General features: G+C 42.6%; 1 protein-coding gene across 6 annotated transcripts in view; it reads left to right on the forward strand.

Moving 5' to 3' along the window:
* The window catches only part of CDK17 (cyclin dependent kinase 17), a 408,374-nt gene that overhangs the window by 176,958 nt on the left and 204,200 nt on the right, over positions 1-27,216 (forward strand). For all 6 annotated transcript variants that reach the window (XM_063927754.1, XM_063927751.1, XM_063927752.1 and 3 more), the window contains one exon: positions 17,973-18,125. In XM_063927754.1, coding sequence (XP_063783824.1) covers positions 18,008-18,125 — 118 coding nt within the window. In that variant the 5' untranslated portion in view covers positions 17,973-18,007. The remainder of the gene's footprint in view (positions 1-17,972; positions 18,126-27,216) is intronic.

A 27,216-nucleotide genomic window follows, 5' to 3' on the forward strand; every position in this document is an offset into this window, starting at 1 on the left:
TGGGCGGCTGCCCGAGGGGTCTCGGCTTTACAACTTTGCCGAGCAGCTACTTGGTCAGGGGCAAACACGTTTGCTAAATTCTACAAATTTGATACCCTGGCTGAGGAGGACCTGGAGTTCTCTCATTCGGTGCTGCAGAGTCATCCGCACTCTCCCGCCCGTTTGGGAGCTTTGGTATAATCCCCATGGTCCTTACGGAGTCCCAGCATCCACTTAGGACGTTAGAGAAAATAAGAATTTACTTACCGATAATTCTATTTCTCATAGTCCGTAGTGGATGCTGGGCGCCCATCCCAAGTGCGGATTGTCTGCAATACTTGTATATAGTTATTGTTACAAAATTCGGGTTATTATTGTTGCGAGCCATCTTTTCAGAGGCTCCTTCGTTTATCATACTGTTAACTGGGTTCAGATCACAGGTTGTACGGTGTGATTGGTGTGGCTGGTATGAGTCTTACCCGGGATTCAATATCCTTCCTTATTATGTACGCTCGTCCGGGCACAGTATCCTAACTGAGGCTTGGAGGAGGGTCATAGGGGGAGGAGCCAGTGCACACCAGCTAGTTCAAGCTTTTACTTTTGTGCCCAGTCTCCTGCGGAGCCGCTATTCCCCATGGTCCTTACGGAGTCCCAGCATCCACTACGGACTATGAGAAATAGAATTATCGGTAAGTAAATTCTTATTTTTGGAGTGCCGCCGTATATGGATTTTATATAGATAGATAGAGGGGACCGGCACTAAGCAACAAATAAAACTCAAAGGGGTCGATTCAATTCACCGACAGTTGAATAACGCCGGGAATTAGCTCACGGCGCTATTCAATTCAGCTCAAGTTAAGTCAGCGAATGCCCGTTCTCGCGGACTTAACAGGTTGATTTGTCGGGAGAACGGGCATTCTCCGACTTAACTCCCCGCCGCGATGCTGATTCCCGACAGAATCAGCCTTGCGACGGCCGCGCAGCACTTTTGTCTGATTTCTTCTCTCATTTAAAAATCAATTCATGGATGTACATCAATATATATATATAAAGAAAAAATAATTAAAATAAAATATAGGGCAAGCACAGCAATTAGTTTGGTATATTACCATACAGGAAGTCAGGCAAAGATTGTTTGTATGGACTCCAAGGAACTTATGCCACAGTCCTGGGGGCAGTTTTCAATGCTTGCAGATAAAAGTCCACATTAATCATAAGGACAGACCTTAGCTTTGTTCCGAGTAGCAACTCAGTCCTATTGGAAGTTTGATCTCCTGAGTTTTGACAAAGCTGCTGATACAGCGAAACTCGTTGGTTAAGAGAAGCTGGGCAATACAGACTCCACTATTCTACACTTGGAACAAGCCTAGAAGTCCATCAAACAAGCTAAAACGGGGATTCGGCAGACATCCACAAAAAACTCAGGAGACCAAACTTCCAATAAGACTGGGTTGCTACTCGGAACAAAGCTAAGGTCTGTCCTTATGATTAATGTGGACTTTTATCTGCCAGCATTGAAAACTGCCCCCAGGACTGTGGCATAAGTTCCTTGGAGTCCATACAAACAATATTTGCCTGACTTCCTGTATGGTAATATACCAAACTAATTGCTGTGCTTGCCCTATATTTTATTTTAATTATTTTTTCTTTATATATATTGATGTACATCCATGAATTGATTATTAAATTAGTTGTTGCAACAATTTTTATGTAATAAAACATAATTGTTTTTCCATATCCAGTTTATAAGCGCTGTATATACTATTTCTTTTTACTTATAAATATCACTGTTTGTTGCTTGTTTGATTGTCTGAGGAAGGGGATAATACCCCGAAACATTACCATTAAATTGGCCCGGTGGGGTCTTTTTGCACTTAACTTGTCTGGTGAAAGTCTCTGAGTGCCGCCCATACAAAGGAGATTTTATATATATATATATATATATATATATATATATATATATATATATATATATATATATATATATATATATATATATATATATATATATATATATATATTTTTTTTTTTAGAAAGTGAAGAAAAGGGCGCCTACTAGTGTCTAATAAACTTATAGAGCTGATGTGATTGAGAACAGGATACTACTTATCTGTCATAAATAGACTTTTGCTTCAGTCATAGGACCAGTACAGGTACATGAAAAAAGAAGAACAAAATAAGATAGCGCGTACTGTTTTTACGCAATCACAATCTACAGATCATATAAACCAATTGTGTGTTAAAAAACTTTCTGGGTAAAGGTAAATCCCACAAATTTAAAATCCACAGCCAGGGATTTTGTTTCAAAAGTTTTTCACCATAAAACACACATAAAACATAAAGGTAGAAGTATAAAATATACAGTTTTCAATCTATAGATAAAATGGACCAATTATGTGTTTAAATCCCCATGATGAAGTCTAATTAAGGACGAAACGCGTTGGGACTGATGCACCTGAACTTCCCTTATGGGCAGATAAGCTGTTTTAATATTTAATTTTTGTACGTTTGAAATTTTACTATTTATCTTGGATGCTTACGAAAGATCTGATGTATCCCAGTCCTAATATGGACAGATAAGCTTGTCATTCAATTTTATCTTGTACGCTCGCATTACTTCTACCTTTCATGTTTTATGTGTTTTATTAAATTTTGTGAAAAAACTTTTAAAAAATCCCTGGCTGTGGATTTCAAATTTTTGGGACTTGCATATACCCAGAAAGTTTTAAACACATAATTGGTCCATTTTATCTATAGATTGAAAACTGTATATTTTATACTTCTACCTTTATGTTTTATGTGTGTTTTATGGTGAAAAACTTTTGAAACAAAATCCCTGGCTGTGGATTTTAAATTTGTGGGATTTACCTTTACCCAGAAAGTTTTTTAACACACAATTGGTTTATATGATCTGTAGATTGTGATTGCGTAAAAACAGTACGCGCTATGTTGTTTTGTTCTTCTTTTTTCATGTACCTGTACTGGTCCTATGACTGAAGCAAAAGTCTATTTATGACAGATGAGTAGTATCCTGTTCTCAATCACATCAGCTCTATAAGTTTATTAGACACTAGTAGGCGCCCTTTTCTTCACTTTCTAAAAAAATTTTGTTTGTGTTTTCCAAGCACATATTTATTGCTTAAGGTTGCAGCCACTCTTACTTTAGAGGAAGTGTCACTTATTCTATACACTTGATTTCATATTTTTACTATTTATTAGTGGTAGTGCACCGTGACATCTGAGCGCCCCCGTTTCTCTTTTCGACTATATATATATAGATATAGAGATATAGAGATATAGAGATATAGAGATATAGATATATATAGATATTGTGTGTGTATGTGTATATATATATATATATATATATATATATATATATATATATATATAAATATTATTTTTTTGAAAATTACTGTAAAGTTCACATAAGGACATTGTACAAATGTACAAAATTGGTCCCTTGTCTGAACATTTGTTGTATTAGAATTTTGGAAGTATGATTCTTGCCCTTGAATTGTGGCCTTTGATGTAGTTCATATTATTCTGCTTATGACGCCAAAAGGGCAGCTGTGTGTCACTAGCAGATGGTGCTTTTGGTTTCCCTGCTACTAATTAAAATCGTTAAAGCTCTTGGTTGCCAGTGTGCTAAAGAAAGCGGAAATGAGGGCGTTTCAGCCGATCTTTGTTACGATTGAGTGGCTCAGCACACATGCATTAGTCTGTATTACTGATATTAAGAATATACAATAAAATTCTATATAGGGATAGCGATTTAGTTTTTTTTTTGTAATGTGCAATATATACTCCTAATAAAGTGATGTCAAGAAGCACTGCATGATCACTGTAATACCCCTTTTAGACCACCAGCTTTGAACACTGGTTATTGCACATGAGCGCGCACAACCCATGTTGCTGTGTGGTCTGAAAGGGAAGATTTGAAATAATCTGGGTCGAGCGACCCGGTATTCCAACTGTGGTAGCTTGCAGGGTTGAACAGGGAAGTCACGTCGCATCAACCCGTTTCCCGTTCACTCTGTGTGGAAGGGCGGTGCTTGGAGATAATGTGATCATTAAGCACCGTCACAGCTGAACCCACCAACCAGGCAATATGCCGGGGTTATGAACAGCGGTGTCGAGGGGACTGAGGCGGGTCGCACCCGGGAAGCACCTGTTTCAGGCTCCTGGGTGCAACCCGCCTCAGGAGTTCTAAAAGGAGTATTAGAAAATAGCCACTGTCACAAAAAATTGTAGAGTTACGAAGACAGGTTTTGTGAATACAGATAGCTCTATTTTTAGTTCTCTGTGTGTAGGCATAAATGAAATGTAATCCACTTGAACATATCTGAAATAATTGCAGTGTTTATACAATAATTGGCCTGTGTTTTTACCCTTACAGTTTTGTCTGGAGACACTGGGGTAGGGGGGAAATCAGTTATCCACGATAAATTACCGGGTGTGAAAAAGGGTGGTTAATTCGGGCTTTAATGGCCTTGGCTATTCAGTTAGAGCCGCCGGGTAAATTATCTGTGGGTAAATTATCTGTTAACTGGTGTTAACCCATAGAAACCAGGACAAGTTTCTGGACCTGTGTGCTAACATGGTCACTGCACCCGAAAATAGGCTATAATTCCCATCAACTGAAGCTTGCGTGCTTCCTCCGGGGCTAATTGAATAGCCCCTCTTCAAATTACTGTGGCTAATTTAATTCCTCCCATAGGGGGGTATTAAATTACTGTCGAACTGACAGTCTTGTTGGAAAGATGGCAGTTTACGACTTTTTTAGGTCGGAAACTGTTCCGACCTATTCAATGCCTCTGCCGTTTTTCCGTCAAGTCTGCAACTCCGACTTGTCGGAAAACACGTGGCTTGGCGGAATAGCTGCGTATACACGTGATTTGTCAGAAGCGCGGTCAAATCAGACATTTTTTAGCCCTATTTCCGACACTGTCAAGAATGGCCAATTCCTGTCGGATTTGGCTGCTCATTGAATGCTGCATTGTTGGATCCTTTCCGACGGTAAGGATCTGACAAGCATTGAATACCCCCCATAGTGGGAAAAGCCATGAATAAATCTAGCACTCCTAATGTCATCTGAGTATAAGTTGATATAAAACACTGCACTGGTTTTCTGTTCCCTGAATGTGGTTAGAACAGTGTACACTAGTACTTTTTTTTTTTTTTTTTACTTTTATTTCAAACCTATTATTGGCTAAGCCACTGTATACAATGTAGCATTTATGCAGCATAGATGTCAGTGCTTCACAAGTGTGTGTTCAGGATCAGCATGCAGTTACTGTTCTTTTAGTGTTCTGCTCCATGGTCTCTACTTTAAATGTACAGCTGGTGAGTAAATATTGGGTAGTGATATCACAGATGAAGTACAAATACTGTGCAGTGATATGACTGATACTGTATAAATATTGCCCTGTGATCTACTGTTTGTACAAACTTATTGCATAGTGAAATGCTGAAAAAAACTAATTTTATAAAAATCTAAATTGTAACTATATAGGAATACATTTTGTGTATTCTAGATATCTGGTTAAGTGTCAGAAAACGATTGAATATGTTAGGCATAGGACTTGTTGCACAGTTCGGTATACATTTGTGCAAGGCCATTTATTCCATTTAAACAGTTGATTCAGAGCATTGCTTTGAATGCCGCATTGTCTGCGGACTTGTTGTAATGTAATCTATCTGATGCTTAAAAATAAACTTGCCGATTGAACAGCTATATACTTACGTTGGAGCTGGACAAATTCCAGGAGCCAGGTAGCCAATGCGCCTAAGTAATTACTGCTGATGCCTAACTTGCTGGAGTCCTTTTAGTTTATCACTGAATGTAGATATTTCCTGTCTCCTTATGTCTCCTGCACAATTCATACAGTTCTCCTTTTTCATACACAATGTTCAGACACCTTTGTCATTACTATACTTTGCATGAAAAATTCCCGTTTTTAATTTGGTGTGTAGATAAATTGAAGTATGCTTTACTAAAATACAACTTATAATGATAGTAGCTGCCCTTCCTGTGAGATCCGTGCCAGAAATGGATCTAAGAAACAAACCTAGAAAAACAGGAAGGTGCTCATAGGGGGCGTTTCAATTGTTTTGCTCACCTTGTCTCCCGTCTAAAGTGATGTGAGATTGTGCAGCACAATTTAATATATTTTCTCTGACGTCCTAGTGGATGCTGGGAACTCCGTAAGGACCATGGGGAATAGCGGCTCCGCAGGAGACTGGGCACAAAAAGAAAAAGCTTTAGACTAGCTGGATTGCACTGGCTCCTCCCCCTATGACCCTCCTCCAAGCCTCAGTTAGATTTTTGTGCCCGAACGAGAAGGGTGCAAGCTAGGTGGCTCTCCTGAGCTGCTTAGAAGTAAAAGTTTAAATAGGTTTTTTATTTTCAGTGAGTCCTGCTGGCAACAGGCTCACTGCATCGTGGGACTAAGGGAGAAGAAGCGAACTCACCTGACTGCAGAGTGGATTGGGCTTCTTGGCTACTGGACATTAGCTCCAGAGGGACGATCACAGGTCTCAGCCTGGATGGGTCCCGGAGCCGCGCCGCCGGCCCCCTTACAGAGCCAGAAGAGCGAAGAGGTCCGGAGAAAGCGGCGGCAGAAGACGTTCCTGTCTTCAAATAAGGTAGCGCACAGCACTGCAGCTGTGCGCCATTGCTCTCGGCACACTTCACACTCCGGTCACTGAGGGTGCAGGGCGCTGGGGGGGAGCGCCCTGAGACGCAATAAAAACTATATAAAAACCTTATATGGCTAAAAAAAATGCATCACATATAGCTCCTGGGCTATATGGATGCATTTATCCCCTGCCAGTTTCCTGAAAAAAGCGGGAGAAAGGGCCGCCGTGAAGGGGGCGGAGCCTTTCTCCTCAGCACACAAGCACCATTTTCTTTCACAGCTCCGCTGGAAGGACGGCTCCCTGACTCTCCCCTGCAGACTACACTACAGAAACAGGGTAAAACAAGAGAGGGGGGGCACTATTGGCAGCTAATATATAATACAGCAGCTATAAAGGGAGTAACACTTATATAAGGTTATCCCTGTATATATATATAGCGCTCTGGTGTGTGCTGGCAAACTCTCCCTCTGTCTCCCCAAAGGGCTAGTGGGGTCCTGTCCTCTATCAGAGCATTCCCTGTGTGTGTGCTGGGTGTCGGTACGATTGTGTCGACATGTATGAGGAGGAAAATGATGTGGAAGCAGAGCAATTGCCTGTGTTAGTGATGTCACCCCCTAGGGAGTCGACACCTGACTGGATGGTAGTAATTAAAGAATTACGTGACAATGTCAGCACTTTGCAAAAAAACTGTTGACGACATGAGACAGCCGACAAATCAATTAGTGCCTGTTCAGGCGTCTCAGACACCGTCAGGGGCGCTAAAACGCCCGTTACCTCAGATGGTCGACACAGACCCTGACACGGATACTGAATCCAGTGTCGACGGTGACAAGACAAACGTAATGTCCAGTAGGGCCACACGTTACATGATCACGGCAATGAAGGAGGCATTGAACATTTCTGACACTACAAGTACCACAAAAAAGGGTATTATGTGGGGTGTGAAAAAACTACCAGTAGTTTTTCCTGAGTCAGATGAATTAAATGAGGTGTGTGATAAAGCGTGGGTTTCCCCCGATAAAAAACTGCTGATTTCTAATAAATTATTGGCACTATACCCTTTCCCGCCAGAGGTTAGGGCACGTTGGGAAACACCCCCTAGAGTAGATAAGGCGCTCACACGCTTATCAAAACAAGTGGCGTTACCGTCTCCTGATACGGCCGCTCTCAAGGAACCAGCTGATAGAAGGCTGGAAAATATCTTAAAAGGTATATACACACATACCGGTGTTATACTGCGACCAGCGATCGCCTCAGCCTGGATGTGCAGCGCTGGAGTGGCTTGGTCGGATTCCCTGACTGAAAATATTGATACCCTGGATAGGGACAGTATATTATTAACTATAGAGCATTTAAAGGATGCATTACTATATATGCGAGATGCACAGAGGGATATTTGCACCCTGGCATCTAGAGTAAGTGCGATGTCCATTTCTGCCAGAAGAACGTTATGGACGCGACAGTGGTCAGGTGATGCGGATTCCAAACGACATATGGAAGTATTGCCGTATAAAGGGGAGGAGTTATTTGGGGTCGGTCTATCGGACCTGGTGGCCACGGCAACGGCTGGAAAATCCACCTTTTTACCCCAGGTCACCTCTCAGCAGAAAAAGACACCGTCTTTTCAAACCCAGTCCTTTCGTCCCTATAAGGGCAAGAGGGAAAAAGGCCGCTCATTCCTGCCCCGGGGCAGAGGAAGGGGAAAAAGACTGCAGCAGGCAGCCTCTTCCCAGGAGCAGAAGCCCTCCCCCGCTTCTGCCAAGTCCTCAGCATGACGCTGGGGCCCTGCAAGCAGACTCGGGCACGGTGGGGGGCCGTCTCAAGAATTTCAGCGCGCAGTGGGCTCACTCGCAAGTGGACCCCTGGATCCTGCAGGTAGTATCACAGGGGTACAAATTGGAATTCGAGACGTCTCCCCCTCGCCGGTTCCTGAAGTCTGCTCTACCAACGTCTCCCTCCGACAGGGAGGCAGTATTGGAAGCTATTCACAAGCTGTATTCCCAGCAGGTGATAATCAAGGTACCCCTCCTACAACAGGGAAAGGGGTATTATTCCACGCTGTTTGTGGTACCGAAGCCGGACGGCTCGGTGAGACCAATTTTAAATCTAAAATCTTTGAACACTTACATAAAAAGGGTCAAATTCAAGATGAAGTCACTCAGAGCAGTGATAGCGAACCTGGAAGAAGGGGACTATATGGTATCTCTAGACATCAAGGATGCTTATCTCCATGTCCCAATCTACCCTTCTCACCAAGGGTACCTCAGGTTTGTGATACAAAACTGTCATTATCAGTTTCAGACGCTGCCGTTTGGATTGTCCACGGCACCACGGGTCTTTACCAAGGTAATGGCCGAAATGATGATTCTTCTTCGAAGAAAAGGCGTATTAATTATCCCTTACTTGGACGATCTCCTGATAAGGCAAGGTCCAGGGAACAGTTAGAGGTCGGAGTAGCACTATCTCAGGTAGTGCTACGTCAGCACGGGTGGATTCTAAATATCCCAAAATCACAGCTGATTCCAACAACACGTCTACTGTTCCTAGGGATGATTCTGGACACAGTCCAGAAAAAGGTGTTTCTCCCGGAGGAGAAGGCCAGGGAGTTATCCGAGCTAGTCAGGAACCTCCTAAAACCAGGACAAGTGTCAGTGCATCAGTGCACGAGAGTCCTTGGAAAAATGGTGGCTTCTTACGAAGCGATTCCATTCGGAAGATTCCATGCAAGAACTTTTCAGTGGGATCTGCTGGACAAATGGTCCGGATCGCATCTTCAGATGCATCAGCGGATAACCCTATCTCCAAGGACAAGGGTATCTCTCCTGTGGTGGTTACAGAAGGCTCATCTTCTAGAGGGCCGCAGATTCGGCATTCAGGATTGGATGCTGGTAACCACGGATGCCAGCCTGAGAGGCTGGGGAGCAGTCACACAGGGAAGAAATTTCCAGGGCTTGTGGTCAAGCATGGAAACGTCTCTTCACATAAATATCCTAGAGCTAAGGGCCATTTACAATGCCCTAAGTCAAGCAAGGCCTCTGCTTCAGGGTCAACCGGTATTGATCCAGTCGGACAACATCACGGTTGTCGCCCACGTAAACAGACAGGGCGGCACAAGAAGCAGGAGGGCAATGGCAGAAGCTGCAAGGATTCTCCGCTGGGCGGAAAATCATGTGATAGCACTGTCAGCAGTGTTCATTCCGGGAGTGGACAACTGGGAAGCAGACTTCCTCAGCAGACACGACCTCCACCCGGGGGAGTGGGGACTTCATCCAGAAGTCTTCCAAGTGATTGTAAACCGTTGGGAAAAACCAAAGGTGGACATGATGGCGTCCCGTCTCAACAAGAAACTGGACAGATATTGCGCCAGGTCAAGGGACCCTCAGGCAATAGCGGTGGACGCTCTGGTAACTCCGTGGGTTTTCCAGTCGGTATATGTGTTCCCTCCTCTTCCTCTCATACCAAAAGTACTGAGAATCATAAGAAGGAGAGGAGTAAGAACGATACTCGTGGCTCCGGATTGGCCAAGAAGAACTTGGTACCCGGAGCTGCAAGAGATGCTCACGGAGGACCCGTGGCCTCTACCTCTAAGGAAGGACCTGCTCCAGCAGGGACCTTGTCTGTTCCAAGACTTACCGCGGCTGCGTTTGACGGCATGGCGGTTGAACGCCGGATCCTGAAGGAAAAAGGCATTCCAGATGAAGTCATCCCTACCCTGATCAAGGCCAGGAAGGATGTAACTGCAAAACATTATCATCGCATTTGGCGAAAATATGTTGCGTGGTGTGAGGCCAAGAAGGCCCCTACGGAGGAATTTCAACTGGGTCGTTTCCTACATTTCCTGCAAGCAGGATTGTCTATGGGCCTAAAATTAGGATCCATTAAGGTTCAAATTTCGGCCCTGTCGATCTTCTTCCAGAAAGAACTGGCTTCAGTGCCTGAAGTTCAGACGTTTGTCAAAGGGGTACTGCATATACAGCCTCCTTTTGTGCCTCCAGTGGCACCTTGGGATCTCAATGTAGTTTTAGGGTTCCTAAAATCACATTGGTTTGAACCACTTGCCACAGTGGATTTGAAATATCTCACATGGAAAGTGGTAATGCTGTTGGCCCTGGCTTCAGCCAGGCGCGTATCAGAATTGGCGGCTTTATCCTATAAAAGCCCTTACCTGATATTTCATTCGGATAGGGCGGAATTGAGGACTCGTCCTCAATTTCTCCCTAAGGTGGTTTCAGCGTTTCACATGAATCAACCTATTGTGGTACCTGTGGCTACTAGGGACTTGGAGGACTCCAAGTTGCTGGACGTAGTCAGGGCCCTGAAAATATATGTTTCCAGGACGGCTGGAGTCAGAAAATCTGACTCGCTGTTTATACTGTATGCACCCAACAAGCTGGGTGCTCCTGCTTCTAAGCAGACGATTGCTCGTTGGATTTGTAGTACAATTCAACTTGCACATTCTGTGGCAGGCCTGCCACAGCCAAAATCTGTTAAAGCCCATTCCACAAGGAAGGTGGGCTCATCTTGGGCGGCTGCCCGAGGGGTCTCGGCTTTACAACTTTGCTGAGCAGCTACTTGGTCAGGGGCAAACACGTTTGCTAAATTCTACAAATTTGATACCCTGGCCGAGGAGGACCTGGAGTTCTCTCATTTGGTGCTGCAGAGTCATCCGCACTCTCCCGCCCGTTTGGGAGCTTTGGTATAATCCCCATGGTCCTTACGGAGTTCCCAGCATCCACTAGGACGTCAGAGAAAATAAGAATTTACTTACCGATAATTCTATTTCTCGTAGTCCGTAGTGGATGCTGGGTGCCCATCCCAAGTGCGGATTGTCTGCAATACTTGTATATAGTTATTGTTACAAACAAATCGGGTTGTTTATTGTTGGAAGCCATCTTTTCAGAGGCTCCTACGGTTATCATACTGTTAACTGGGTTCAGATCACGAGTTGTACGGTGTGATTGGTGTGGCTGGTATGAGTCTTACCCGGGATTCAAGATCCTTCCTTATTATGTACGCTCGTCCCGGCACAGTATCTTAACTGAGGCTTGGAGGAGGGTCATAGGGGGAGGAGCCAGTGCACACCAGCTAGTCTAAAGCTTTTACTTTTTGTGCCCAGTCTCCTGCGGAGCCGCTATTCCCCATGGTCCTTACGGAGTTCCCAGCATCCACTACGGACTACGAGAAATAGAATTATCGGTAAGTAAATTCTTATTTTTTTTTATCTTGCCCAGACAGGTTGGGTTTCGCTGTGTAAAATGGCTAAATCCGACCAAAGTGTTGGGCCCGATGCATAATGTGCCAAATGTGTGCTTAGAGGGGTCACTTTTTGCGCATTTCAATTTGCCAGCACGGGTGGCTGCGAGCTGAAATGTGTCTCCTCTCGGCTAAGCGCCCGAATGGAGAAACAGTTGAATAGTGACAACCATGGGGAGAAACAGTTTAATTCCCCCCATATTGTAGTGTGTAAGCACCCTTTGGTTCTTATTAATATATTGAGCATGCATTATAAAAAGTTGGACTGGCTTGTCTAATAACACTCCACTCCACCTCATCAGGGGGAATCTACCATATATTTCTGAGTGGAACACTGGATAAGCAGACCCAATATTTTCAGCCAATCTGAAATCAAAGCTCAGAGCCAAAAAGACCATAGTGTAGCATTTTGAAGGTTTAATTTATGAAAATAGAGTTGAAAACCCATAAATGTATAAAATATTTAATATGCCGCTCAAAAATATAGATCACCTAAAGAAGTGTTTTCCAACCTCAGTCTTCAAGGTACACTAACATTTCAGTTATTGGTGATATCCATGGTTGACCACAGATGGTTAAATCAAAATAACTGGATATTCTGTGGGGGGGGGGGGGTTCAATCATCTCCTTTTTGTTTGTTGTATACTTTATTGTCAGAGTACATTAAACTGTACATCTAGGGGGAATTCTAAAATTTGTGACCTGTAGTGTATATATGTATCTATTTCTATCTTGTTACATGTAATGCATTTTCCAAATGTCAGCAGCGTAAAGCTGAGCATGCACTATACAATTATCTAGCTCAGAGGTTCTCAAACTCTGTCCTCGGGGGCACACACAGTGCATGTTTTGCAGGTAACCCAGCAGGCGCACAGGTGTATTAATTACTCACTGACACATTTTAAAAGGTCCACAGGTGGAGCTAATTATTTAACTTGCGATTCTGTGAGGAGACCTGCAAAACATGCACTGTGTGTGCCCCCGAGGACCGAGTTTGAGAACCTCTGATCTAGCTGGTTGGAATGAGAATCTGGTAATGGATGAGAGCAAATGACCATTTGCTCCAGAACAATGGAAAATGGACAAAACCTGTCATTCATACAAATTGGTTAATTCCGTGATTTAGCCGATTTCTCAGAATGACAGGTTTTCCATCTTTTGTGAAATTGTAAGCATTTTTGTTTTTCAATATAAATACTGTAACCAAAGCCTTATTATGTGTCCTCTGATTGTCATGCATAATATATATTGTTGCACGGCATGAAGTTAACAAAAAAAATAAAAAAAAATCTATTTCTTATATATGTATGTAATTATCAATGTGTTCATCTTTAATATATTTAGGTCACCAAACTGCTCTTTGTAATATATACAAGATATAAATTTACGCAATGCTTTCACTGTATATTGAAACAGTGATGCCAAATAAGGAATGATGCACCAAATGAGCGTGAACTCTGAAGGTTTGTGTTGACTTTTACGGCTTGAGTGTTGATAATGAATGGTAGATTGCTGGTATACAGATCAGTAGATCTATCTGAGCAGCTCTGCAGTTTATTTACAGTTTTAAATGTTATCTTTTTTTATTTTTGTAAACACACCCTTCTCTTTTCTGCCACAGTCCTGGATGATATGTAGGAATGTCTGATGGTGTCACAGCACCAAGCGTGCAGTTTTATGTAAACAGACTGGTTTAATATTTACCAGGCAAGAAATATTTTCTGTGCAGTGTTCTCAATATGTAATAGCTGCAATTACGTAAAAAAAGCATATGGCGATTCATGTCTCGTCTTCCCAAGAGCTTATCTGAATGTTTTTTTTGTTTTGTTTTTTTACACTGCAGCTTTTCCTTATATATGGCTTTGAAGTGCTACCTTCAAAACGTTCCCCCATTCTGTTTGTGTTCTGTGCTTCTAGTTGTGCTTTAGAGACTGCCGTGAATCTCTCATTCTCCCAACAAGCAGGTGAAATGCTCAGCTCATGACTCATTGTGGGTGTAACAGAAGTGGAAAGGAGTGATCGGCAATTGCATGCATCTTTTAGAAAAATTCCATTTGTCTCTTATGTTCGTGCCTTGTAGTGTTCACTCCAGGAATCGGGTAGGGCAGGGCGCCGGACTGCGGGGGGCATGTGTGTGTGTGTGGCCGAAAAGGGGGCGTGGACATGCAAAATAGGGTGTGTGGCCAATCTATGTAATTGAAGTGGGTGGTGCGGCCACAGACGTTATTACAGGGGGCGTTGGTGGCCGGCGGTGTCACTGTTGGGGGAGTGCCCAACACCTACGGAGGCGCTGGGCTTCCCCCAGGCTCTCTCCCACAGCGTGAATGGATGCCGTGCACATGCGCACGGCATCCTTACATGCTGGGAGGGCAGGAAGCGGACGGCTGTTTTAACAGAGTGACGCAGAAAGGGCAGGGCGGATTTTGCCCTTTAAAAATCGTCAGGGCGCGGCGCCCTGCTAAAACAGCCTAGCGTGAACACTACCTTGTATGAAATATTTAAAGAAATGACAATAACTGTATAGTACACAGGAGTTTTGACTTATTCTTTGCATAAATTGTTTTTTTTTTCTGGTAATATAGTTTTTGTAATTTGTTTTGTTTCCGCCAATTGGGTTCTAATTAAGTATCTTTTGGAGCTGATGTTGATTTGTTGTTACTCTTGCCTATCATGGTTCTGAAGGCATGTTGCCATGTTTATATTGGGAGGCAGTAGGGTTAGAATTTTTTATTATTTGTTATTAAGTCACTTTGGTGGGCTATAAGAAGTAGCTTGGTTATTTTCCTTTAGTTTCTCTTCAGCATGCAATTAATGATTTATAGTTTTGTAGAATGTTTTATGATTGGTGTCAACTGCTGTCACATGACACAAGATTTAATAAGCAGACATGTTTTGGAAAACTCCTCTGAGCTCTGTCTGGCTTAAAGTATTTCATATGCATGTTAAAAATCTAAATTTAAAAAAAATATTTAAAAATGAATTAATAGTTTTTATTGGTAATAGACAAGTGGCAGTTGCTCTTAATTAGCATTGCTCCCCACCCCCAGTGGTAATAAATCCCCATTGTGTAACTACCTCCTCCTGCCCCAGTGTAATAGATACCCATTTCTGCACATGCTCCACTCCAGTGACCAGTGCCATTTTCTTACTATTAAATATAGGAAAAAAATGCCTTAGTGCCGTTTTTGTGTGTGGTGCATTACACCCCTGCACTCAACCCCCAGTTCCCTTTTCACCATCGTGGGGCATTACCCTTCCTCTTCCCATGTTCAGAGCGCAGCAGAGAATTCACCTCCTTGCAGTTTAGTCTCCGGCGCATGTGCTCCAGAATGCCATTCGCACAGCGAATGGACTATCAGGCGGAAATCCGTCCTTAAAAGGGAAATGTGTCCTTTAAAGCCTAGCTGGCTACGGTCACATCCCATGTGACCGTGCCAGGATCATACTAGAATATGTATTTTTATTGGGTCTATCTAATGTGACAGGCAAGATGCTGCGACTGGGCGCACGCAAAATTTAAATCGCCCCTAGGAAAGTTTTTCTGTGGGGATAATAGTATTTTTTCTCCCTCTTATAATTTATATTAAAACTCCCTCCCCACTATTAGAGAAGGGTGTGGATAATTGGGTCGACCCTGTTTAGGTCAACAGTCACTATGTCGACCACTTTTGCTCATGCACTAGGTCGACCCAGGAAAAAGGTCGACTTGGACTGAAGGTCAACATGAGTGTTTTTACTTTTTTGTTTTTTGTTTGGTGTCTCAGTGGGACCCCCTATTAGTGCACCACATCCCCTCGCATGGCTTGCTTCGGGCAGGGTTACTATTCCCAATTATAGGCCTCGTGGATCGTAAAGTATAATAAAAAGTGAGAAACTCTGTTCTCCTTTGGCATGTCTACCTATTGACTGTTGACCTAAGTGTGTTTGCCCTTATAACTGCATACTATTACAAAATCATCCTATATACTGCCAGGAAAATGGAACTTGGAGAATAGATATCTGTGATTCTGATCTTTATTCCACATTTCATTGCATGATTCTCATGTTAGGAAAACCTTTTCCTCGGGAACTAAGTCTTTGCTAAACAAGATACCACAATGTCACTGGATAAAGTAACAATGTTACAGAAAATTCTGGGAACTCTTGTTGATATTTTATTCCCTCTCCTGCCCATCAGAGATGGTTTTGCTGGTGTTTAATGGTGATGGCCTTTTTTTCTGATTTTACAGAAGATTATTTAAAAATGTTTTTTTTGTTTTTGTTTTTTTGTAAAACAGACCTGTCCTATAACATCTATATGGCAATTTCATAGTGCCTTGTTCACTACGTACCATCTGAAAATAACAGTTTCCTGATGCTCTTGACCAATATGAACATGAAATATCTCCATGCAGTCTACATAGCTGCAGAATGTCTGCTCCTCCTGCAGGTCTTTTTTTACTTAAAAGTCACAGGTGTTGTGATGTAGAAGAAAACCACCAGCACTGAGCAGGAATACGTCTCTACTGTGTACATGTGGTATTCCGCAGATAATAAATAAAGGTTTTTCTTCCTTTTCATAGGTGAAGGGAGTATTGGGGTTTAAAAAAAATATAACCTCTAGATATAATTAGTAGAAGAAATGATTTCATTGTATTAATGTTTCTGATTTGCCTTTTTGGGTTATCCGTTTACACAGTAGTTCTGCCATGTGTGGCTCAGTTGGCAATGGTCTCGGTGAGTTGTGTTATTTTGCCTCTCTCTCGATCTACTGAGAATTATGATAGGTTGGACTTGATAGACGCATTTTACCACCACCCTTCACATAGTTTATTAAGGAGTAATAATTACACTTCTGCAGTCCACTAATGTAGCTTAGCATTTTAAACAGTAAACACAGTATGACTATTTTTTTGTTACCCCCGTACAATTCATATCCGGTTACGAGGTGGATAAATTCAATCTGCTTCCACATTCTAAGCCACTATTAAGAATTATTATACAGACATAAACATACTGATTAGCATCTAGTTTGCTTAATCCCCACTGCCAATATGTTGCAGTACAACTGTATGTTTGGCAAGTATGCAGTCATTTATTCCATTGCAAGTCACGTTTTTCACAATCATTGCCAGATTTATATCCGCCAGATCTGGGAAGAAAAACAGAGTTTGTTTCTAAGTGTGAAGTTACAGTAGATGATGTATCTGTGCATGTAGTTTGTATGCTTTGTATTGCATATTAATGCAAATATTGGTGCCTTTTTTTTGCTAGATTTGTTTAGAAAAAGTTAATTCTGTTTTATTTTTGGATTTTTTAAAATTAATTGTAGAATTGGAATCATTCTATAGCATTCCCAGTAATGGTAGTGACGAGTGCTGGGAAATTCTCTCTCTAAAGAGGAAAATAAGGCATAACGTAAATAGTGCGATTAGCAAAGTAATATTCATGTGAATTCGTGTGAATCATTTAACCACTTAGAATGATTAGGTAAATTTACATTTTATCAAAGGTACAATGGAATGTGTATACATCTTTGCGAAAAAGTCCAACTATAATAACTTATTTATAATAGCTGAAGATGATCATTTATTCCTAATGGGCCCTACACACTTACAGATCTCACTGCACGATATGAACGTTCTCGTTCATTAATGAATGAGAACGCGTTCATATCGTGCAGTGTGTAGGCACCACCGATTAACGATGCGCGGCCACGCTTGTTAATCGTTGGTGCCAGGTCGCTTATGCATGCAGGCCAATATGGACAATCTCGTCCATATTAGCATGCACTGCTATGGAGCTGGGAGACGGGGGAGTGAAGAAACTTCACTCCCCCTGCCGCCGGGTCGCCCGACGGTGGATCACCGAGTGTGTAGGGTCCTTAAGTGTCCTCTAGTCTTAGCTAAAGAGATGTACAACCTTTGTAAAATCTTCTGTCTTTGCAAAGTTTTCATGAATTTATTTTCATACTGTGCTTCTGTCCTTAGAATTCCTGACTAAAATTCTTGTGTTATACCTCTGATCGGGCTGATCAACATTTGTATGCTATTGTTCTTCTAATATTCAAATATTAGTTCTGTTTTCTGTATAGTTATTATGTATATTTTTATTTTCTATAGGTTTCACTACGCTGTTCTCCTTCTTTAACTGAAACATGAAAAAGTTTAAGAGAAGGCTCTCGCTCACTTTACGAGGCAGCCAGACAATAGATGAGTCTCTATCTGAACTGGCAGAACAAATGACTATTGAGGAAAACAGCAGCAAGGACAACGGTAAGCAGCACTGTGTCTATGAGGAATGATCTCACAATCTGTGATGTGTGTTCTCTTTTAAATCTTTTCCTTGGCATGTACTTTAACAACTTTAGCCATACTTCTTTATCTTTATGGTGTTGTGTGTGTGTGTGTGTGTGTGTGTGTGTGTGTATATATATATATATATATATATATATATATATATATATATGTGTGTGTGTATAGAGTGTTTTTGTTTCTTAATATTACTGTAACATGAGTGACTGGTGCTGTTTTGTAAACTAATAATTTACTAGGGTGCATACCGGGGAAAAATACAAAAGCAGTGTGTGTGTGTGTATATATATATATATATATATATATATATATATGTATGTATGGATAGTTAGATAGAGATATATCTATATCTCTACTTATTTATCTATCAGTGACGTGGGGTGAGGCAGGTGAGTCTGAGCCATTTAGCTCACCGCACGTCCCTGATAGATCTATCTATCTATCTATCTATCTATCTATCTATCTATCTATCTATCTATCTATCTATCTATCTATCTATCTATCTGTATAGATAGATATATAGGGATATTATATAGATATAGAATATACTGTGTGTATTTGTAATATTGCTCTCTCTCTCTCTCTCTCTATCTATATATATATATATATATATATATATATATATATATAAATAAAATCTTTCTATATCTCAGTAAGGTGAGGCAGCACTCGTAACTTTTTTTTATGCAGTTAGAGATCTAATGCATGGGATGCATTAAATCTCTAACTGCACAGCAAGATTCTCAAGCACCGCCTTATTGCTACGTACAGCCACCACACCTTAGGAAGGCACCAGAGGGCATTAAATGTCGTTTTACGGAGGATGAGTGCCAGGGTTCTAATACAGGTTGAGTATCCCATATCCAAATATTCCGAAATACGGAATATTCCGAAATACAGACTTTTTTGAGTGAGAGTGAGATAATGAAACCTTTGTTTTTTGATGGCTCAATGTACACAAACTTTGTTTAATACACAAAGTTATTAAAAATATTGTATTAAATGACCTTTAGGCTGTGTGTATAAGGTGTATATGAAACATAAATGAATTGTGTGAATGTACACACACTATGTTTAATGCACAAAGTTATAAAACATATTGGCTAAAATGACCTTCAGGCTGTGTGTATAAGGTGTATATGTAACATAGATGCATTCTGTGCTTAGATTTAGGTCCCATCACCATGATATCTCATTATGGTATGCAATTATTCCAAAATACGGAAAAATCCCATATCCAAAATACCTCTGGTCCCAAGCATTTTGGATAAGGGATACTCAACCTGTACAAATATATATATATATATATATATATATATACACTCTCCTCTATGTGAACCGGCACTCTCCTCTCCTCCTGGGAACTGGCTCCGTGCCCTCCACAAGGCATGAGTATCCTTAAATATAGATAGGTCAGAGGCGGCACTTGGAGACTAAGTCAGTTTATGATAAAAGCCCATGTGTTTATTCGAGGGTCGAGCCCCCGTCTTCAAGTTCCGCCCGCTGTATGTTAAATATGTATGGTTTGCAGGGATAGGCTGACTCTATTCCAAAGGGCTCTAGGTCTCCTTGCTTAGCTTCTCGCTCTCCTTAGGGCTCCTCCTTTTGAGGTAAAAAGGTAAATATTTTCGCACAACACTTAAGGTCACTGGGAGAACTGTCTGAACTCTTTACAATACACCTTCAGATATAAATACTCCATAATCTACACAAATATAGAACCAAATGTCACTGGGCTAGACATTAAAGCATCAATTTAATACAGCCACAAGCATATATTATTCATATATAAGCACTACAGCACCATTAATACCTAATTGGTGAGCAACCAATCTATTAAATCACCTGTGTCTGCATTAGTTTCAGCAAAACCTTGTATACAAGGCTGCACTATAGAGCTCTTTAGCCACTGGCCGGAAGTACGCAAACGATCACATGACAGAATTGGAAGTATGCGTTCTGATTGTAGATTTAGTATTTATATCTGAAGGTGTTTAATTGGTAATTGTAATTAATCTTATTGAGTAATTGTTGCATGCTTTATAATGGAGCCTGGGACGCTTTGTCAGTACGCCTACAACTTGCATGCTGTGAGGATGTCTCATGTGGCTATCTTAAGACTGACCCTATAGGGTCGAAACGTCGACATATATTTGCTGACACTGATGTCTGAATAAAAGTTTTAAAATATTTATTGGATGGTGAGTGCCCTCTGTCCAATCCATGGACTTTTACATTTATATTATTGGTAAAGCCTCGAGCATTACTTTAAGGAGCACCCCTGAGATGATCTACAATTGGATGTCAGTGCGGACACCTATATGGAAATAATATATATATATATATATGTGTATGTGTTTGTGTGTGTGTGTGTGTATATATATATATATATATATATATATATATATATGTGTGTGTGTGTGTGTATATATATATATATATATATATATATATATATTTATTTTGTGTGTGTATATATCTATCTCTCTCAAATACCACTGACTCAACACAAAATCATCTGAACCATAAGGCTGGACTTCCTTACCAGGTGGCAGTTGCTGAGCAGTCCATTATTCAAATAGTGGAGCCACACCCAGCAATGTTTAACAGTGTTTAGGGGTGGCTCCCCTATTTGAATAATGTACTGCTCTGCAACTGCCACTGGCAAGGAAGTCCAGGAACAGAGCATTGTGTCCTATCGCCAGCACCATGCATTCTTTCTCCGGCAGGGTCCACAGGTTATCCACAGGATAACGTTGGGATATGAGGTAGCGACAGCGGATTGACCCCAAATGATCAAAGGTTTCGGCCTCCCAGCATGCAATGGGCCTGCAGGAACCGGACCGTGGTCAATGGGCTGCCGGTTTTTAGCAGCCATAAGCTTTTTTTTTTTTTTTTTAAATAGTTTTACTATGTTTTTTGAGCGTTTTATACGTATCTTGGAAAGAGTCGCTCTAACAACTCCCCGCCGGGTCGTGACAATGCTTACTCAAGTGTACAGTGCTGTTTCGGCGGGCGTCTGTGTAGGATGTACCAGCAATTGCAGCAGATGTTACCAGGCTGTGGCCGGAGCACGGAAAGAAGGTAAGGCATCGGTTCCGCTTAGCGGAAACGCGAGACACAGCTGTACTGTTTCGGGATGGAGACAACCGAACAGTCGCTGACGCTGCTGCCACATCGGGGGCACCAGTGCTAGGACTCAGGGTTCATAGGCTCCAGGGGTGTAGTATGAGGCTGCGATCCCTAGGGTTGATGTGATCAGTGGGGAGTAAGACACTACCTTGGTCGCCCCTCCCCCCGGTTCATGACCAGTTTCCTCCGAGTTTCCCGCCATGAACTGAGTTCCCGCTTCCATCTCAGACACTGTTTATCTAAAAGAACCCAGTCGCAGCATAGGCGGCTGTGTGGCTAGTGCGTCAGTGTTCACTTGGGCATCTGTGTTCACTGTAGGTTCACAGGCCGATTGTGTACACTAATAGCGTCTGGATCTACTCAGCGTTCACGAATGTATTGATCGATCCTGGAAGCGGGATGAAGTCTCCCTGTATCCCACTCTCCTGAGCCGGGTGATACAGCACTAAGGAGTATATTCAATTGAAGTCGAAAAGCTGCCGTCTTGTCAGTTTTCGACTTTTCATGATTCGACCTATTCAATATAACCTCAAATTTTTCGACAAGTCGATGAGTTCAACTTGTTGAATAGCACGTGGATCGGCGGAATAGCTGCCGATCCACGTGCTTGTGTCGAAAACAGGACCAAAACCGACAGGTTTTGGCCCCCTTTTCGACCATCTCAGTTCGATTTTGAAAAAAGTCGAGTGAGATGGGGAGAGCCGAGGCGGAGACGGGGTGAGCAGCGCTAGAGGATATCCCAACCGCCACTCACAGCTGCGTTCACCCAGCTCCAGCAAGCAAGACCTCGCTTGCTAAAGCCGGGTGGACGCTGCCATGAGCGGCGGCTGTGAGAGAGGAGGGATGGGGAGAGTGGGAGACGGGGAGCGGCAGCTGTGACGGGGAAGGCTGGGGAGCGGCGGCTGTGAGAGGGGGGGCGAGGAGTGGCGGCTGTGAGAGAGAAGCAACTGGGGGAGAGGAGACGGGGGAGAGCAGCGCTACAGCAGCGGCTATATAGCTACTGCTCTCCCCCGTCTGCCCGTGGCTCTCCCCCGTCTCCCCACACACATCTCAATTCGACTTTTTTAAAAGTCGAATTGAGATGTCTATTGAATAGCCCAGGTTGGATCCATTCCGACAAATGAATGTCGGAATGGATCCGACTTCAATTGAGTATACCCCTAAGTCTCTATCTACCTTTGAGCACGAATAGTTGGATAAGTGCCTTATGCATATGAGTCTGTAAGCTATTAATGCTGTTTCTTTCGCTGTGCGACTAAATACGTTTAAACTCCTATATAAGATAATGCAGTAATATGTTTCTCCTACATACCTGAAATGTATCTGTTATTAATTATGTACTCATATTGCTTATTATACTAATGTATAACCTGTGACTGATTACTAGTATGATTGCTGGCTTTACTAATAATTCTGTCAGTCTTCTGTGTATTCCGATCCTCAGTGCTGGTGCAAAGCAGGGAGGGATCGGCTTGTATGTCACTTTAACAAAACTTAAAGTAATCACAGTCACAAATTGTGTAGTTACATTATACAGGTGTGTGATTTATATGTCATGTCTAAGAGAGGCAAGGGTGATGAGGATACACTCTCCACAGCAGCACAAACACTCATTTCATGTTTGTCTTGTAAAGCTCGGTTAACCTCTCAGGATTTGGTTCAAAATAGATTATGTGGAAATTGTTTTAGCTTTCACCAAAGCCTCCTAACAAATCCGAGGCAGATACAGTTTCAAGTTCAACCCCCATGGGCTACTTTTGCACAGGCATTATCTAGTATAGCTGATCGGATAATGCCAGCTCCTATACTAGGGATAGGTTACCCTATTAACCCTTACATGCAACATTCCATTTGGGGTTTATCACATCCAGCACAGGAATGGCAGCCTCTCAACAAAAGCAGGCTGAAAGGCAGATGGTAAGTAAAGCACATAGACATGAAACAACATCTTCACAGTCTACACATGTTTCAGATGAGGACTCTGAGGATGAGGACTCATCGCACTCCGGGTATGCATACACAGACGAGGAGGAAGGCCCTCAGCTCAGTGGACATACCTGAGCTAATTAGTGCTATGTAAGCCATTCTGTCATTACAGGAGGCAGTGGAGCCTTTGTTAAAATCTAAGGCACCTGTGTTTTAAACATCCCAAAACAGTTAGGACTGCGTTTCCTGGGTCAGATTAGCTGACGGGAATTATGCAAGAGGCCTGGGTTACACCCAGTAAGAAGTTTAGGATTCCAAAGAAACGGAATTCCCATTATACTTTTCCAGCTGGGGACTGTTTAAAAATGGAGGTTGCTCCCAAAGTAGATACGCATGTCTTTCGATTGGGGCGAAAATCTACATTACCTCTGCCTTCAACATCATTAGATGATGTCATGGATAGGAAAATAGATGGTTTCTAAAAACCATTTTCTCTTTGTCTAGGGCAATCATAAGACCAGCCATGGCTTCGGCCTTGATGGCAAAAGCAGTGGCAGCCTGGACTGATCCATTGGAGGATGATCTCTCAATGGCATCTAGAGAGCAAAAATCCCATATTGCAAATATCAAACAGGCGGCTATCAAACAGGCGGCTATTTCTATGGAAGAAGCAGCCTTGGATATGGGTACAATTGCCTCTCAGACATCAGCCTCAGCAGTAGCAGAGTGGTTTGGCTACGTACATGGAAAGCTGACTCAGAATCCAAGAAGGTTCTGGTGTCTTTGCATTTTACTAGAGAGATTCTTTTTGGTAAAGAACTAAACAGTATGTTGGAGTCAGAAGCAGATTCCAAGAAAATAAAGTTTCCTTCCACACGCAAATCCAAGCCTAGATTTCCAGTTTTTTGGTCCTTTTGGACTCTAGGAAAAACAAAAGGAAAGGATTATAGCAAACCATCTCAATCTGACAAGTCTGGTAAGACTAAAAAGCATTGGGCTACCAAATCAGAAGATAAGACACCAGTCTGATGGTGCGGGCCTCCACCTGGGGCGACCCCGGGGTGGGAGGCCGACTTCTTCAGTTTGCACAGATCTGGCAGCAATCTACCACAGATGCCTGGGTGCAAGAAGCGGTATCTCACGGTTATGCGTTTGCTTTCAAGAAACACCCTCCTCAAAGGTTTTTTTTTTTGTACCAGCCCGTCTTCAGTGGAAACAAAGGCCTGGGCTTTGCAAGAGGCAGTTCAGAAGTTGCTTCAGTCAAGAGTGATAATCCCAGTTCCTCCTGAGTAATGAGGACAAGGTTTTTACTCCAACCCGTTTCTAGTCCAGAAGCAAAATGGGTCGTTCCGGCCCATACTCAATCTCAAAGTGCTGAACAAGTACATTTGGGTGCCTCGGTTTCATATGGATACTTTACGTTCCATTATGTTGGCCATGGAGCCAAAGGATTTTATGGTATCCCTGGATATCCAGGATGCTTACCTGCATTTTCCTATAGCACTGTCTCATCAGCGCTTTCTCTGGTTTACTATCCTTCAGCATCATTTTCAGTTTCAGGCCCTACCATTTGGACTTGCCACAGCTCCCATAGTATTCACCAAAATGATGGTGGTAATGGCATCTTATCTCCGTCAGCAGGGGATAAGTATTTTTTTTTTAAGATTTATTAATCCTGGCACAGTCTCAGGAATTTCTTCAGTGTCATCTGCAACTGACAATGGCTTGTTTACAGAGACATGTTTGGCTCATAAATTGGGCAAAGACGTCCCTGGTTCCGTCACAACGGATGTCTCATTTGGGGGCTGTGCTGCATTCAAGTCGTCAGAGAGTTATTCTACCTCTGAACAAAATATCCAAAATTCAGTCAAGGATTCAGGAGCTGCTACACAGTCAAGGGGTATCCATTCACGCTGCAGTGCGTTTGATGGGGTTGATGGTGTCGATATTCGACATGGTGGAGTATGCTCAGTTCCATTCGAGGCCTCTGCAACGTCTGATCCTATCCAAATAAAATGGTTTTCATCAGACAATTAAAAACGCAGACTATGGTCCTTCCTCTGGAAATAAGGAGGTCATTAACCTTGTGGTTACAGACATCCCATCTGGACAAAGGGAGACCCTTTTGGTATCAGATTGGGAAATTCTGACAACGGATGCTAGCTTCAGGGCTGGGGAGCAGTGTCAGGAAGGAGTTTTTTCCATGGGCCGTGGACCAAGGAAGAAAGTTGCCTGCCAATAAATATATTGGAACTTCGGGCGATATATATGGCACGTATTCAAGCAAAGAACAGCCTTCAGGGGAAACCAGTCCATATCCACTCAGACAATGCAACTGCAGTAGCGTACCTAAACCATCAGGGAGGAACTCTCAGCCAGAATGCAATGAAGGAGGTAAGTCACACGTTACAGTGGGAAGAACTTCATCGTCCTGCCTTGTCCGCAGTGTTCATTCCGGGAGTCCTAAACTGGGAAGCGGATTTTTTCAGCCAACACGCCATTCATGCAAACGAATGGGCTTTACACCCAGAGGTCTTCCAAATTCTGGTAGACAAATGGGGGTTACCGGAGATGGATCTCATGGCGTCGCATCAGAACAACAAAGTTCCCGCATACGGGTCAAGAACAAAGGATCCCAGAGCGATGTTTGTGGATGCTCTGTCAGTGAGATGGGAATTTCCTCTGGCATGTGTGTTTCCACCAATCGCCCTGTTACCCAGGGTAATGCAAAAGGTAAAACAAGGATATGGCACCATGATACTAATAGCTCCAGCTTGGCCCTGAAGACATTGGTACAAAGATCTGCAGAGGTTGTCGATGGATGCTCCATTCCTATTTCCTCAATGTCCAGATCTACTGTCTCAAGGTCCTTGTTTTCACAAGCACCTGGATCGACTGTCTTTGATGGTGTGGCTCTTGAGACCTCCATCCTGAAAGCAAGAGGATTCTCACAACAGGTAATTCAAACAATGCTCAGAGCAAGGAAACCTTCCTCAACTTGCATTTATATTCAGTGGTGCTTTGAGTTTACGTAGTCTTAGCATTCCTTCAGTTAGGAATGGACAAAGGTCTACGGCTGGCTTCCTTGAGAGTGTAAGTGTCAGCATTGACTGTATGGTTCCAAAAGAAAATTGCTAACCTACAGGATGTGTGCATTTTTTTTTCCAGGGAATGCTGCACATTCAACCTCCTTTTGGTCCTCCTACAGTGCCTTGGGACTTAAGTTTAGTCCTATAGGCCCTTTAGTTTGCCCCATTTGAACCACTAAAACAAGCGGATCTTAAATGGTTGACAGCTAACGTTCTCTTTCTACTGGCTATTGCTTCAGCTAGAAGAGTTTCAGATTTAGGGGCTTTGTTATGTGGCCCTCCTTTTCTGTTTTCTGTTTTGTTTTTGTTTTTTTTATCCAGATAGAGCGGTTCTCAAAACTAAATCTGGGTATGTTCCTAAAGTGGTGTCTAAATTCCACCTTAACGAAGAAATTGTAGTCCCGGCCTTCTAGGGGCCGGACCTTTCTGTGGGAGATACATCGTTGGACATAGCCCGTGCCTTAAGGATCTACGTATATCGTACCAGTGCCATCAGAAAAATAGATACTCTCTTCGTTCTCTACGGATTTCACAAGAGAGGATGGCCTGCTGATAAGCAGATACTGGCGAGGTGGCTTCGGATGATTATTTCAGAAGCATATTCTCAAGCTGATCTTCTTGTTCCGGCTAATGTCTCTGCTCACTCTGCTTGTAAGGTAGGCCCGTCATGGGCAGCTTAACGTGGTGCTTCAGTAGAACAGATATGTAAGGCAGCCACATGGACTTCCATTAACACATTCATTACACATTATGCCTTTTGATACCTTTGCCTCTCAGGATGCTGAATTTGGGCGAAGGATTCTCCTGTCCAAACAGGAGCGTCCCCACCACTAAATTGCTTTGGGACATCCTAATGTTATCCTGTGGATAACCTGTGGACCCTGCCGGCGAAATAATCGTTATGG

The sequence above is a fragment of the Pseudophryne corroboree genome, chromosome 6 (assembly GCF_028390025.1).
Source record: "Pseudophryne corroboree isolate aPseCor3 chromosome 6, aPseCor3.hap2, whole genome shotgun sequence".
NCBI classification, from domain to species: domain Eukaryota; kingdom Metazoa; phylum Chordata; class Amphibia; order Anura; family Myobatrachidae; genus Pseudophryne; species Pseudophryne corroboree.